At 45.6% G+C, this 14,271-nt stretch overlaps 1 protein-coding gene across 1 annotated transcript in view; it reads left to right on the top strand.

Moving 5' to 3' along the window:
• LOC130361089 (uncharacterized) overlaps positions 1–14,271 on the top strand; it is an 85,747-nt gene that overhangs the window by 32,349 nt on the left and 39,127 nt on the right. The window contains 4 exon segments of the mRNA XM_056563654.1: positions 8,750–8,765; positions 12,706–12,856; positions 13,297–13,467; positions 13,547–13,684. Coding sequence (XP_056419629.1) covers positions 8,750–8,765; positions 12,706–12,856; positions 13,297–13,467; positions 13,547–13,684 — 476 coding nt within the window.

The raw sequence follows: 14,271 nt of genomic DNA, 5'->3' as shown, positions 1-14,271 counted from the left end.
GGAGCTCCGCCAGGATATGGACTTTGTTCGCACGAGGCGTTTTTTCTCCCCGGCTCCTCTCTCCTCTGGTCCCCTGCAATCCGTTCCTGTGCCTCCCGCCGTGGAGGCTATGCAAGTTGACCGGTCTCGCCTGACACCTCAAGAGAGGACACGACGCCGCATGGAGAATCTCTGCCTGTACTGTGCCGGTACCGAACACTTCCTGAAGGATTGTCCTATCCGTCCTCCCCGCCTGGAAAGACGTACGCTGACTCCGCACAAAGGTGAGACAGTCCTTGATGTCAACTCTGCTTCTCCACGTCTTACTGTGCCTGTGCGGATATCTGCCTCTACCTTCTCCTTCTCTACTATGGCCTTCTTGGATTCCGGATCTGCAGGAAATTTTATTTTGGCCTCTCTCATCAACAAGTTCAACATCCCGGTGACCAGTCTCGCCAGACCCCTCTACATCAATTGTGTTAACAATGAAAGATTGGACTGTACCATACGTTTCCGCACGGAGCCCCTCCTAATGTGCATCGGACCTCATCACGAAAAAATTTAGTTTTTGGTCCTCCCCAATTGCACTTCCGAAATTCTCCTTGGACTACCCTGGCTTCAACACCATTCCCCAACCCTGGATTGGTCCACAGGGGAGATCAAGAGCTGGGGTACCTCTTGTTTCAAGGACTGCCTTAAACCGGTTCCCAGTACTCCCTGCCGTGACCCTGTGGTTCCCCCTGTAACCGGTCTCCCTAAGGCCTATATGGACTTTGCTGATGTGTTTTGCAAAAAACAAGCTGAGACTCTACCTCCTCACAGGCCTTATGACTGTCCTATTGACCTCCTCCCGGGCACTACTCCACCCCGGGGCAGAATTTATCCTCTGTCCGCCCCAGAGACTCTTGCTATGTCTGAGTACATCCAGGAAAATTTAAAAAAGGGCTTTATCCGCAAATCCTCCTCTCCTGCCGGAGCTGGATTTTTCTTTGTGTCCAAAAAAGATGGCTCCCTACGTCCTTGCATTGACTACCGCGGTCTTAATAAAATCACGGTAAAGAACCGCTACCCTCTACCTCTTATCTCTGAACTCTTTGATCGCCTCCAAGGTGCCCACATCTTTACCAAACTGGACTTAAGAGGTGCTTATAATCTCATCCGCATCAGGGAGGGGGATGAATGGAAAACGGCATTTAACACTAGAGATGGACACTTTGAGTATCTGGTCATGCCCTTTGGCCTGTGCAACGCCCTTGCCGTCTTCCAAGACTTTGTTAATTAAATTTTTCGTGATCTCTTATATTCCTGTGTTGTTGTATATCTGGACGATATTCTGATTTTTTCTGCCAACCTAGAAGAACACCGCCAGCATGTCCGCATGGTTCTTCAGAGACTTCGAGACAATCAACTTTATGCCAAAATGGAGAAATGTCTGTTTGAATGTCAATCTCTTCCTTTCCTAGGATACTTGGTCTCTGGCCAGGGACTACAAATGGATCCAGACAAACTCTCTGCCGTCTTAGATTGGCCACGCCCCTCCGGACTCCGTGCTATCCAACGTTTTTTGGGGTTCGCCAATTATTACAGACAATTTATTCCACATTTTTCCACCATTGTGGCTCCTATCGTGGCTTTAACCAAAAAGAATGCCAATCCTAAGTCATGGCCTCCTCAAGCGGAAGACGCCTTTAAACGGCTCAAGTCTGCCTTTTCTTCTGCTCCCGTGCTCTCCAGACCTGACCCATCTAAACCCTTCCTATTGGAGGTTGATGCCTCCTCAGTAGGAGCTGGAGCGGTTCTTCTACAAAAAAATTCTTCCGGGCATGCTGTTACCTGTGGTTTTTTTTCTAGGACCTTCTCTCCGGCGGAGAGGAACTACTCCATCGGGGATCGAGAGCTACTGGCCATTAAATTAGCACTTGAGGAATGGAGGCATCTGCTGGAGGGATCAAAATTTCCAGTTATTATTTACACCGATCACAAGAATCTCTCCTATCTCCAGTCTGCCCAACGGCTGAATCCTCGCCAGGCCAGGTGGTCTCTGTTCTTTGCCCGGTTTAATTTTGAAATTCACTTTCGCCCTGCCGACAAGAACATTAGGGCCGATGCTCTCTCTCGTTCCTCGGATGCCTCGGAAGTAGAGCTCTCTCCGCAACACATCATTCCTCCTGACTGCCTGATCTCCACTTCTCCAGCCTCCATCAGGCAAACTCCTCCAGGGAAGACCTTCGTCTCTCCACGCCAACGCCTCGGAATCCTCAAATGGGGTCACTCCTCCCATCTCGCAGGCCATGCGGGCATCAAGAAATCCGTGCAACTCATCTCTCGTTTCTATTGGTGGCCGACTCTGGAGACGGATGTTGTTGATTTTGTGCGGGCCTGCACTGTCTGTGCCCGGGATAAGACTCCTCGCCAGAAGCCCGCTGGTCTTCTTCATCCTCTGCCTGTCCCCGAACAGCCTTGGTCTCTGATTGGTATGGACTTTATTACAGACTTACCCCCATCCCGTGGCAACACTGTTGTTTGGGTGGTCGTTGATCGATTTTCCAAGATGGCACATTTTATTCCTCTTCCTGGTCTTCCTTCAGCGCCTCAGTTGGCAAAACAATTTTTTGTACACATTTTTCGTCTTCACGGGTTGCCCACGCAGATCGTCTCGGATAGAGGCGTCCAATTCGTGTCAAAATTCTGGAGGGCTCTCTGTAAACAACTCAAGATTAAATTAAACTTTTCTTCTGCTTATCATCCTCAATCCAATGGGCAAGTAGAAAGAATTAACCAGGTCCTGGGTGATTATTTACGGCATTTTGTTTCCTCCCGCCAGGATGACTGGGCAGATCTTCTACCATGGGCCGAATTCTCGTATAACTTCAGAGTCTCTGAATCTTCTTCCAAATCCCCATTTTTCGTGGTGTACGGCCGTCACCCTCTTCCCCCCCTCCCTACTCCCTTGCCCTCTGGTTTGCCCGCTGTGGATGAAATAACTCGTGATCTTTCCACCATATGGAAAGAGACCCAAAATTCTCTCTTACAGGCTTCATCACGCATGAAGAAGTTTGCTGATAAGAAAAGAAGAACTCCCCCCATTTTTTCTCCCGGAGACAAGGTATGGCTCTCCGCTAAATATGTCCGCTTCCGTGTTCCCAGCTACAAATTGGGACCACGCTATCTTGGTCCTTTCAAAGTTTTGTGCCAAATTAATCCTGTCTCTTACAAACTTCTTCTTCCTCCTTCTCTTCGTATTCCTAATGCCTTTCACGTTTCTCTTCTTAAACCACTCATCATCAACCGTTTCTCTCCCAAACTTGTTTCTCCCACTCCTGTTTCTGGCTCTTCGGACATCTTCTCCGTAAAGGAGATACTGGCCTCCAAGAAGGTCAGAGGGAAAACCTTTTTTTTGGTCGACTGGGAGGGTTGTGGTCCTGAAGAGAGATCCTGGGAACCTGAGGACAATATCCTAGACAAAAGTCTGGTCCTCAGGTTCTCAGGCCCCAAGAAGAGGGGGAGACCCAAGGGGGGGGGGTACCGTTACGCCGAGCGCTCCGGGTCCCCGCTCCTCCCCGGAGCGCTCGCTACACTCTCGCTACTGCAGCGCCCCGGTCAGATCCACTGACCCGGTGCGCTGCGATACCGCCTCCAGCCAGGATGCGATGCGCGATGCGGGTGGCGCCCGCTCGCGATGCGCACCCCGGCTCCCGTACCTGACTCGCTCTCCGTCGGTCCTGTCCCGGCGCGCGCGGCCCCGCTCCCTAGGGCGCGCGCGCGCCGGGTCTCTGCGATTTAAAGGGCCACTGCGCCGCTGATTGTCGCAGTGGTTCTAATCAGTGTGTTCACCTGTGCACTCCCTATGTATACCTCACTTCCCCTGCACTCCCTCGCCGGATCTTGTTGCCATTGTGCCAGTGAAAGCGTTTCCTTGTGTGTTCCTAGCCTGTGTTCCAGACCTCCTGCCGTTGCCCCTGACTACGATCCTTGCTGCCTGCCCCGACCTTCTGCTACGTCCGACCTTGCTTCTGTCTACTCCCTTGTACCGCGCCTATCTTCAGCAGTCAGAGAGGTTGAGCCGTTGCTAGTGGATACGACCTGGTCACTACCGCCGCAGCAAGACCATCCCGCTTTGCGGCGGGCTCTGGTGAACACCAGTAGTGACTTAGAACCGGTCCACTAGCACGGTCCACGCCAATCCCTCTCTGGCACAGAGGATCCACCTCCTGCCAGCCGGCATCGTGACAGCAACAAAGGAGGAAGCTTTTGTCCTCCTATCCCGTCCCCTAAATCCTGACCCCCATATTCCCTCCTCATGTCCCGACCCCAAATCGCCACCTCATATTCCGACCTCATAACCTGTCCTCATATTTTGTTCTCATATCTCGACCCCATATCCCGTTCTCATATCCCGTCCCTATATCCCAACCTCATATCCTGTCCCCATATCCCGACCTCATATCTCATCCCCATATCTCGTCCTCATATCCCGACCCCATATCCTGACCCCATATCCCGTCCGCATATCCCGTCCCCATATCTCGTCCTTATATCCCATCCTCATATCCCGTCCCTATATCCCGACCTCCTATCCTGTCCCCATATCCTGTCCTCATATCCCGACCCCATATCTCATCCTCATATCTCGTCCTCATATCCCGTCCCTATATCCCGTCCTCATATCCTGTCCCCATATCCCGTCCTCATGTCCCGACCTCATATTCCAACCTCTTATCCCTTCCTCATATCCCGACCCCATATCCCGACCCCATATCCCATTCTTATATCCCGTCCCCATATCCCCTCCTCATATCCTGTCCTCATATCCCGACCTCATATCCTCTCCTCATATCCCATCCCCATAGCTAATCCTCATTTCTAAACCTCATATCCCGACCTCATATCCCGTCCTCATATCCCGACCTCATATCCCATCCTCATATCCCGACCCCATATCCCGACCTCATATCCCGACCCCATATCCCGACCCCATATCCCGACCTCATATCCTGTCCCCATAGCTAATCCTCATTTCTAATCCTCATATCCCATCCTCAGGTGGGGCTGCATTGTGGTAAAGATATTGTAAGCTGAAAATAAAATGGGTGTGGCTTAAAAGGTGGGCGTGTTTCTGTGACATGGGACATGGCATGCAGGCAGGGTGTAGCTTGCAAGCCGGACTGACACATTCACCAGGAGATGCAGAGCGGAGCTTGTGGAGTGAGGTCCTAGAAGTCCTATACACTTGCATGGTACTTGAAACAAAAACCCATCCGTCACATATGGGGGCAGATTAGGGGTTAAATTAACTATCCTATATTTTAAGTGGACATATTAGTAACATGTGACCAAGTATTATGGAAATATCTCCAGCCGTTGGGAACTTATGCAGTAACATATATTTCCCATTGACTTGTATGGGACTTTAAATAAAAACCCTGCCCTTGGCAAATGGGGGTGAGTAAGGGTTAAATCACCTATCCTATGTTTGTTGTTGTCATATAAGTAACATGTGTGCAGAGTTTCATGTTAACCCCTTGAGGACGCAAGGCGTACCTGATCGCCCTGAATCCGCTCCCTTTCTATAACGGGGGGCCATGCCATGGCTAATAGCTATTAACCCTTTAGACGCGGCTTTCAAAGTTGATCGCCACGTCTAAAGTGAAACTAAACTGCTCCCGGCTAGCTCAGTGGACTGATCGGGACCGCCGCGGGGAAATCGCGGCATCCCAAACAGCTGTAGGACACGAGGAGGGTCCCTACCTTCCCCCTGGTGTCCGATTGCCGAATGACTGCTCAGTGCCTGAGATCCAGGCATGAGCAGTCAAGCATCAGAATCATCGATCAATGGTTTCTTATGAGAAACCATTGATCAATGTAAAAGATCAGTGTGTGCAGTGTTATAGCCCCCTATGGGATAACAATGATCAGTGTAAGAGATCAGTGTGTGCCGTGTGATAGTCCGCTATGGGATAACAATGATCAGTGTAAGAGATCAGTGTGTGCAGTGTGATAGTCCCCTATGGGGTAACAATGATCAGTGTAAGAGATCAGTGTGTGCAGTGTTATAGTTCCCTATGGGATAACAATGATCAGTGTAAGAGATCAGTGTGTGCAGTGTTATAGTCCCCTATGGGATAACAATGATCAGTGTAAGAGATCAGTGTGTGCAGTGTTATAGTCCCCTATGGGAGCTATAACATTACAACAACAAAAAAAGTGAAAAAAAAAAAAAAGTGAATAAAGGTCATTTAACCCCTTCCCTAATAAAAGTTTGATCACCCCCTTTTCCCATTAAAAAAACAAAAACAAACTGTAAATAAAAATAAACATATGTGATATCGCCGAATGCAGAAATGTCCGAATTATAAAAATATATCATTAATTAAACCGCACGGTCAATGGCGTATGCGCAAAAAAAGTCCAAAATAGTGTATTTTTGGTCACTTTATATCATGAAAAAATGAATAAAAAGCAATCAAAATGTATGATCAATACATAAATGGTACCGCTAAAAACTTCAGATCACAGCGTAAAAATGAGCCCTCATACCGCCCCATACACGGAAAAATAAAAAAGTTATAGGGGTCAGAAGATGACAATTTTAAACGTATACATTTTCCTGCATGAAGTTATGATTTTTTCCAGAAGTGCGACAAAATCAAACCTATATAAGTAGGGGATCATTTTAATCGTATGAACCTACAGAATAAAGATAAGGGGGCAGATTTATCAAAACCTGTACAGAGGAAAACTTGCCCAGTTGCCCATAGCAACCAATCAGATTACGTCTTTCATTTTTCATAGGCCTCCTTAACTCCTTAAGGACCAGGGGTTTTTCCGTTTTTGCACTTTAATTTTTCCTCCTTACCTTTAAAAAAATCATAACCCTTTCAATTTTGCACCTAAAAATCCCTATGTGGCTTGTTTTTTGCGCCACCAATTCTACTTTGTAATTACATCAGTTATTTTACCCAAAAATCTACAGCGAAACAGAAAAAAAATCATTTTGAGACAAAATTGAAAAAATAAACGCCATTTTGTAACTTTTGGGGGCTTCCGTTTCTACACAGTACATTTTTCGGTAAAAATTACACCTTATCTTTATTCTGTAGGTCCATACGGTTATAATGATTCCCTACTTATATAGGTGATTTTGTCGCACTTCTGGAAAAAATCATAACTAAATGCAGGAAAATGTATACGATTAAAATTGTCATCTTCTGACCCCTATAACTTTTTTATTTTTCCGCATATTGGGCGGTATGAGGGCTCATTTTTTGTGCCATGATTTTAGCGGTATGATTTATGTATTGATCGCACTTTTTGATCGCTTTTTATTCATTTTTTCATTATATAAAAAGTGACCCAAAATACGCTATCGTGGACTTTGGATTTTTTTTGCGCATACGCCATTGACCGTGCGGTTTAATTAATGATATATATTTATAATTCGGACATTTCCGCACGCGGCGATACTATATATGTTTATTTTTATTTACAGTTTTTTTTTTTAAATGGGAAAAGGAGAGTGATTCAAACTTTATTAGGGAAGGGGTTAAATGATCTTTATTCACTTTTTTTTTTTCCACTTTTTTTTTTTTTTGCAGTGTTATAGCTCCCATAGGGGACTATATAACACTGCACACACTGATCTTTTATACTGATCATTGTTATCCCATAGGAAGCTATAACACTGCGAACACTGATCTTTTACATTGATCAATGGTTTCTCATAGTAAACCATTGGTCAGTGATTCTGCTGCTTGACTGCTCATGCCTGGATCTCAGGCTCTGAGCATTCATTCGGCGATCGGACACCAGGAGGCAGGGTAAGTGACCTTCCTGCTGTGTCTCAGCTGTTCGGGATGCCAAGATTTTGCCGCATCTATCCCTAACAGCCCCCTGAGCTAGCCGGCTACGTTTTATTTTCACTTTAGACTTGGCGGTCAACTTTGAACGTCACGTCTAAAGGGTTAATAGCGTGCGGCACTGCGATCAGTGCTGCGCGCTATTAGCCACGGGTCCCGGCCGTTGTCACGCTGTGGCCCCGTGTTATAGAACGGGAGAGGACTCAGGACGTACCGGTATGTCCTCGGTCCTTTAAGAGGTTAAAAATGAAAGAAGTTAGTTGATTGGTTGCTATGGGCAACTGGGCAACTTTTCCTCTGCACAGGTTTTGATAAATCTCCCCCAAGGTGTCATTTTTACCGAAAAATGTACTGCCTAAACACGGAAACCCCCAAAAATGACAAAACGGCATTTTTTCTTCAATGTTGTCGCACAACGATTCTTTTTTCCGTAAAATGACTAATATCATTACAAAGTAGAATTGGTGGCGCAAAAAAATTAAGCCGTGCTATGGATTTTTAGGTGGAAAATTGAAAGGGTTATGATTTTTAAAAGGTGAGGAGGAAAAAAACTAAAGTGCAAAAATGGAAAAACGCTCAGTCCTTAAGGGGTTAATATCTTTAGCCGTGTGGAAGTGATGCTGGAACATACACACACACTATATATATATATATATATATATATATGTATGTAGGTGTGTGTGTGTATATATCACAGACTACAGGACCTTCGATGATGTCACGGGCATGTGATCGGTCACATGAGGGGGAGGAGTAAACCAGACGCTTTTCACTGTTTAGCCCTTCCCATCAGGTGACATCATTGAAGGTCCTTCAGCCGGCAACATTTACAGCATATATCCCACGTGTGCGACTGGTCACATGACTGTGACATCATCAAAGGTCCTATAGGTACTAAAGTGTTCTACCTGCAGGCCAGTTATCAGTCAGGTATGTGGGACTTGTAGTGCTTTTTTTTTTTTTTGTTCGTTTTTCTATCTTTATTTACACCCAGGCAGGATTTCTCTTTAATCCTTTTGTTTTTTTTGTTTATTATATTTTATTTGTTATATAGTTGGTGCATTGCAGCCCTGCAAGCCCAGGGGGCAGCACCATAGAAAGTCTCTGCTTTGCCAGCGGCGACCCCCTTGTACTCACTAAGATTGGGGTTCAGGGGGGGGGCGAGTTGAATATTTGAAAGTGCTGTGTCATTGGGTGTATGGGGTCTCCACTGTGTAGTAAAGTGGTCTTCAAACTGTGGCCCTCCAGATGTTGCAAAACTACAACTCCCAGCATGCCCGGACAGCCAACGGCTGTCCGGGCATGCTGGGAGTTGTAGTTTTGCAACATCTGGAGGGCCACCGTTGAGGGCCACTGCTATAGTGCAAACTTTGAAGGGGCCGTAGCAGTAAATTAAGGGCCTGTTCACACCACATTTAACTATCCTGTTGAAATGTCTTTTTTTTAATTTTATTTTTATCTTTTTTTTATTTTATTTTATTTATTTATTTATTTTACAAATTGATAAATTAACTAATCCATAGGTTTTCAACGCAATTTTCCTGATGGGTAAACCTGGGGAAAAATGTATGTTTCCCAAAAAAATCTTATCTTTCAGATGTCCGTTTTCGTACGTTTTGTGTCATATTTTTTCGAAAAATTGTAGTCGATCTTTCTAGAAAATTTCGAAGGTACAGCGCACATGTAAAATTATATATATATATTTGTGTAGGATTAGACGGATCAGGACCTACGTGTATACGATTTGAAACGTAAGCGGACCAAAACAGAAGCAAATAGATATGTCTAGGTCAGTGTTTTCCAAGCAGGGTGCCCCCAGCTGTTGCAAAACTACAACTCCCAGCATGGAGGGAAGCACTCTGGTCGGGAAACACTGCTTTGTAGAACAGTGTTTCCCAACCAGGGCGCCCCCAGCTGTTGCAGAACTACAACTCCCAGCATGCCCGGACAGCCTATGGCAACAGGATGATGCAGGATTGGCATCCTTTTCCTGGCATCTGTTTGTTTTTGTTTGTTTTTTTCTTATATAATACTTGTAATTGACTTTAACATCTAGTCTAAAAAAATAAAATAATTGAAAAAATGTAAAAATAAAATAGAATCAATTTAAAAATACATTTAAAGCAATGCAAATAAGTCTGTAAGAGAAAAAGAAAAGGACGGCTCATAATTATTGTGTATTCCGGTGATAGAAACGCAATAAATAGGGGGTTAAAGGAGCACTGCAGCCTTAGGGTGGATTTTATTGCGGGTTTTCCGCTGCGTATTTGAAAGTGGGCGGGCTCTTCTTGGCTGTCCGCAGCAGATTTTCCGCGGCGGAATTTACGCTGCGGAAAATCTGGCGAAAGTCCCATTGAAGTCAGTAGGGACTGCGGTGTATTTTCCGCAATGTAAATTCCGCTGTGGGAAATCTGCTGCGGCAGCCGAGAAGAGCCCGCCCACTTTTAAATACACAGCGGGAAACCCCACAAAAGAATCAGCCTGTGTGAACCTACCCTTAGACACTTATCCCCTATCCGCAGGATAAGGGATAAGTGTCTGATCGCGGGAGGTCCCAGTGGTCGGACCCCGTGCGGGGACTCTGCATTGACGCAGCTAATGCGCGTGTTGTTGACCTTAGGTTGACGACAAACCCCTCCATACAGCTCTATGGGAGAGGCGGGGATGCACGAACGCTGCGGGAGAGATCACCGGGGGGGGATCCCACCATTCGGACCCCCCCCGCCATCAGACACTTATCCCCTATCCTGCGGATAAGGGATAAGTGTCTAGATCTGCAGATCTCCGTTAAAGGGTTACTCCACCCCTAGACCTCTTATCCCCTATCTAAAGGATAATAGATAAGATGTCCGATTTTCCTGCTGCAACCGGCATTCGTTTAGAGCATCAGGTGCAGCGCCGGAGGCTCGTGACGCCACGGTCACACCCAGCTCGGGATGTCAGGGCCACCATGACGTCACGAGCCTCCGCCCCGCATCACCAGCCTTCGACTGTCCGGGCATGCTGGGAGGAGTAGTTTTGCTACAGCTGGAGGCACCCTGCTTGAGAAACACTGATCTACACACACAATTATACAAGACAATCATTGATCCTAATATTATTTATAATGAGCAAAGCCATAGATGTCCTGTGTGATCCGACTCCTTTCTGTCATAGCCAGCAGGAAGTTTTTCAGCAGTTTGCTCTACAGCAGCTCTTCTGTGGGATCGGACGAGGCCGGCTAGCCCCAAACACCAATGAGCCTTGGGCCCCCATGACCCTGTTCCTGGTTGTCCTTCTTTGGAGCACTTATGGTAGGTATTAAACCCTACATGGGGGGGGGGAATACCTCACAAGACCAGACGTTCTGGAGATGCTCTCACCATTTTGTCCTCATATCACAATTTGTCCTTTGTCATAGTCGCCCAAATCGCTTGCTCATTTTTACCACATCTAACATCAACTTCAAATTGCTCCAGGAGTAGACTCGGGAAAATTTATAAGGTAATGATTAAACACAAGGCACAAAAAAAATATTAAAGGGGTTCTCCACCATAAGGTGATTTTAGTATGTACCTGGCAGACAGTAATGGACATGCTTAGGAAGGATCTGCACTTGTCTTGGGGATAAATGGCTATACTGTGAGATTACCATAACACTGTAGCTTTTTGTGAACTGGTATTTCCTGTTTGTTTTCTTTTTTGCCTACAAATCCCACAATTCCATTTTCCTCCCTCCCACACATCAGCCACCCCACCCATTGAAACATAAATGAGCTGCATCCATTCAAAAGACCTGTGGTTTTCAATCAGGGTGCCTCCAGCTGTTGCATTAGTTGCAGATTGATCCCTCGACCCATTGAAGCAGACAGGCTCCCTGTCATCAGCTGACTAGTGATGTCAGGTCTCGGCCGCATTGCAACCTGGGAAAATCTGAGACAACAGTCATTTTGTATGCTGGTAAAAATAAATATTGGGGTGAAAATCACCTAAGAATTGTGAGAAAACCATCACACACAGGTACAGACACTATATTATGGATTACACTAACTTTACAGCCCCTGTAGCATAGTCAAATAAAAAGAAATCCTGGAATACCCCTTTAAAATAATTAAATCGAAATGGTAAAATGATATAGGATTGTTGGAGGAAGAGGAGTGGTGAGAAATAGTAAGAAATGTAGATAAATCCTCTATTAGCACAAATCACAAAATGTCACAAATCAAATTGATTCATAGAACCTGTTATACTCCCTATGGGGTTTTTTAGGATGGGGAAAAGACATGATACAAATTGCCCCCGATGTAATTGGGAAAATGCGGATCAGATACATATGATTTGGGGGTGTAAGGAGGTGCAAATATTATGGGAACAAGTTTATAGAAAAATTTAGGAAAATTTTGGGATGAAGTTAAAATGTAATATGGTTACTGCTGTATTGAGGTTGGAAATTGGGGAAAATAAAAACTATTTCTCAAACTTTTTGGGTTGACTAAGATCATGATCCTCAGGAAATGGTTTGCACCAAACGCGCCAGATATTAAAGAATGGATTAATCTAGTTGAAAAAGTCCAAAAATATGAATCTATATATTATTTTGGAAAACAAAATAATGCTTTGAACAAAAAAGATTGGGAGAAATGGAAGAAAAAAAAGATATAAGGTAGTGTGGCAGAAAGGCAACAGGCTAGCGGGGGAGGGTGGGAGGGGCTGGTGATGAGGGAGGGGGTAGGGATGATATGTATATTCATTTATGAATGTGTATGTTATTATATGTATGTTAATTTTGTAAAAATGTAATAAAAAATAAATTAAAAAAATCCTAATCTATCTCACCCATAACAGTCGCTGTTGTCACAAGATACTTGTGCGTTTTCCTTGATTCCCTCAGGTTTCTTAGATCCGAGACTCTTTCAAGTTTCCTTCTGAGAAGCATGGTTCTTTTCATCAATGACCGACCAAGGATGGACGATGCCAGAAACCACATGTCTGGGAGGATATTAGACCTCACCCTGGAGATAATCTACTGGATAACTGGAGAGGTGAGAGGTCACATGACGTCTTATCTCTATAATAAAACAGGGAAATGTCTGGAGAGGTGAGAGGTCACATGACGTCTTATCTCTATAATAAAACAGGGAAATGTCTGGAGAGGTGAGAGGTCACATGACGTCTTATCTCTATAATAAAACAGGGAAATGTCTGGAGAGGTGAGAGGTCACATGACGTCTTATCTCTATAATAAAACAGGGAAATGTCTGGAGAGGTGAGAGGTCACATGACGTCTTATCTCTATAATAAAACAGGGAAATGTCTGGAGAGGTGAGAGGTCACATGACGTCTTATCTCTATAATAAAACAGGGAAATGTCTGGAGAGGTGAGAGGTCACATGACGTCTTATCTCTATAATAAAACAGGGAAATGTCTGGAGAGGTGTCGGATTCTTAGTGTCTGTAGTGATCAGTGTCTCCCCATACACAGGATTACACAGTAGTGAAGAAGTCGTCTGGTGAGTGTGTGACCCCCCATGTGTCAGGAGGGCGGGGCAGGAGCCAGAGCCCCGCCCCCGAGGAGCCTCCACCCCATTCACTGATACATGAGCAGAAGATCCTAGAACTTACCTCCAGGATCACTGAGCTGCTGACTGGAGAGGTGAGCGCTGCTGGGAATGCTGGGACATTATACAATAAGGGAGGTGTCTGGAGGATGACGGGATCATTGTGTGTGTCAGGTTCCTATAAGGTGTCAGGATGTCGCTGTCTATTTCTCCATGGAGGAGTGGGAGTATTTAGAAGGACACAAGGAACTAGAAGACACATTAGTCATGCTGGACCTCATCCTGGAGATAATCAACCTGATAACTGGAGAGGTGAGAGGTCACATGAAGTCTTATCTCTAATAATGATAATAACTTCATTTACAGTCATGGCCGTAAATGTTGGCACCCCTGAAATTTTTCTAGAAAATGAAGTATTTCTCACAGGAAAGGATTGCAGTAACACAGGTTTTGCTATACACATGTTTATTCCCTTTGTGTGTATTGGAACTAAACCAAAAAAGGAGGAAAAAAAGCAAATTGGTCATAATGTCACCAAACTCCAAAAATGGGCTGGACTCTGCCGGCGATAGGCTGAGCGGCAGTGTGAAAACGCTTCAGGACACAAAATTCTTCACTACACCGGTACTTGCGGCCGGGGCCGAAAACGTCACACTGCCGCTCAGCCTATCGCCGGCCGAGTCGGACTGTGCTGCGGCTGCTGATTGGCTGATTCATCCGACCACCGGCAACCAGGAAGTGGATTGCAGCAGAGACCGGAGACGGTTACCGGAGGCCCCGTGGGAGCGGAGGAAGTTATGTACATCTTAATTTTTTTACTGCCGGCACTATGGGGGACAATTTTTATGGTCTGGAGTTCTCCTTTAAGTACATGGCACATAGGGGGAGACTGCTGAATA

Source organism: Hyla sarda, chromosome 3 (genome assembly GCF_029499605.1).
Source record: "Hyla sarda isolate aHylSar1 chromosome 3, aHylSar1.hap1, whole genome shotgun sequence".
In the NCBI taxonomy this organism is placed as follows: domain Eukaryota; kingdom Metazoa; phylum Chordata; class Amphibia; order Anura; family Hylidae; genus Hyla; species Hyla sarda.
The sequence above is the reverse complement of the archived record's forward strand: the minus strand, read 5'-3'. Positions and strand labels throughout refer to the sequence as shown.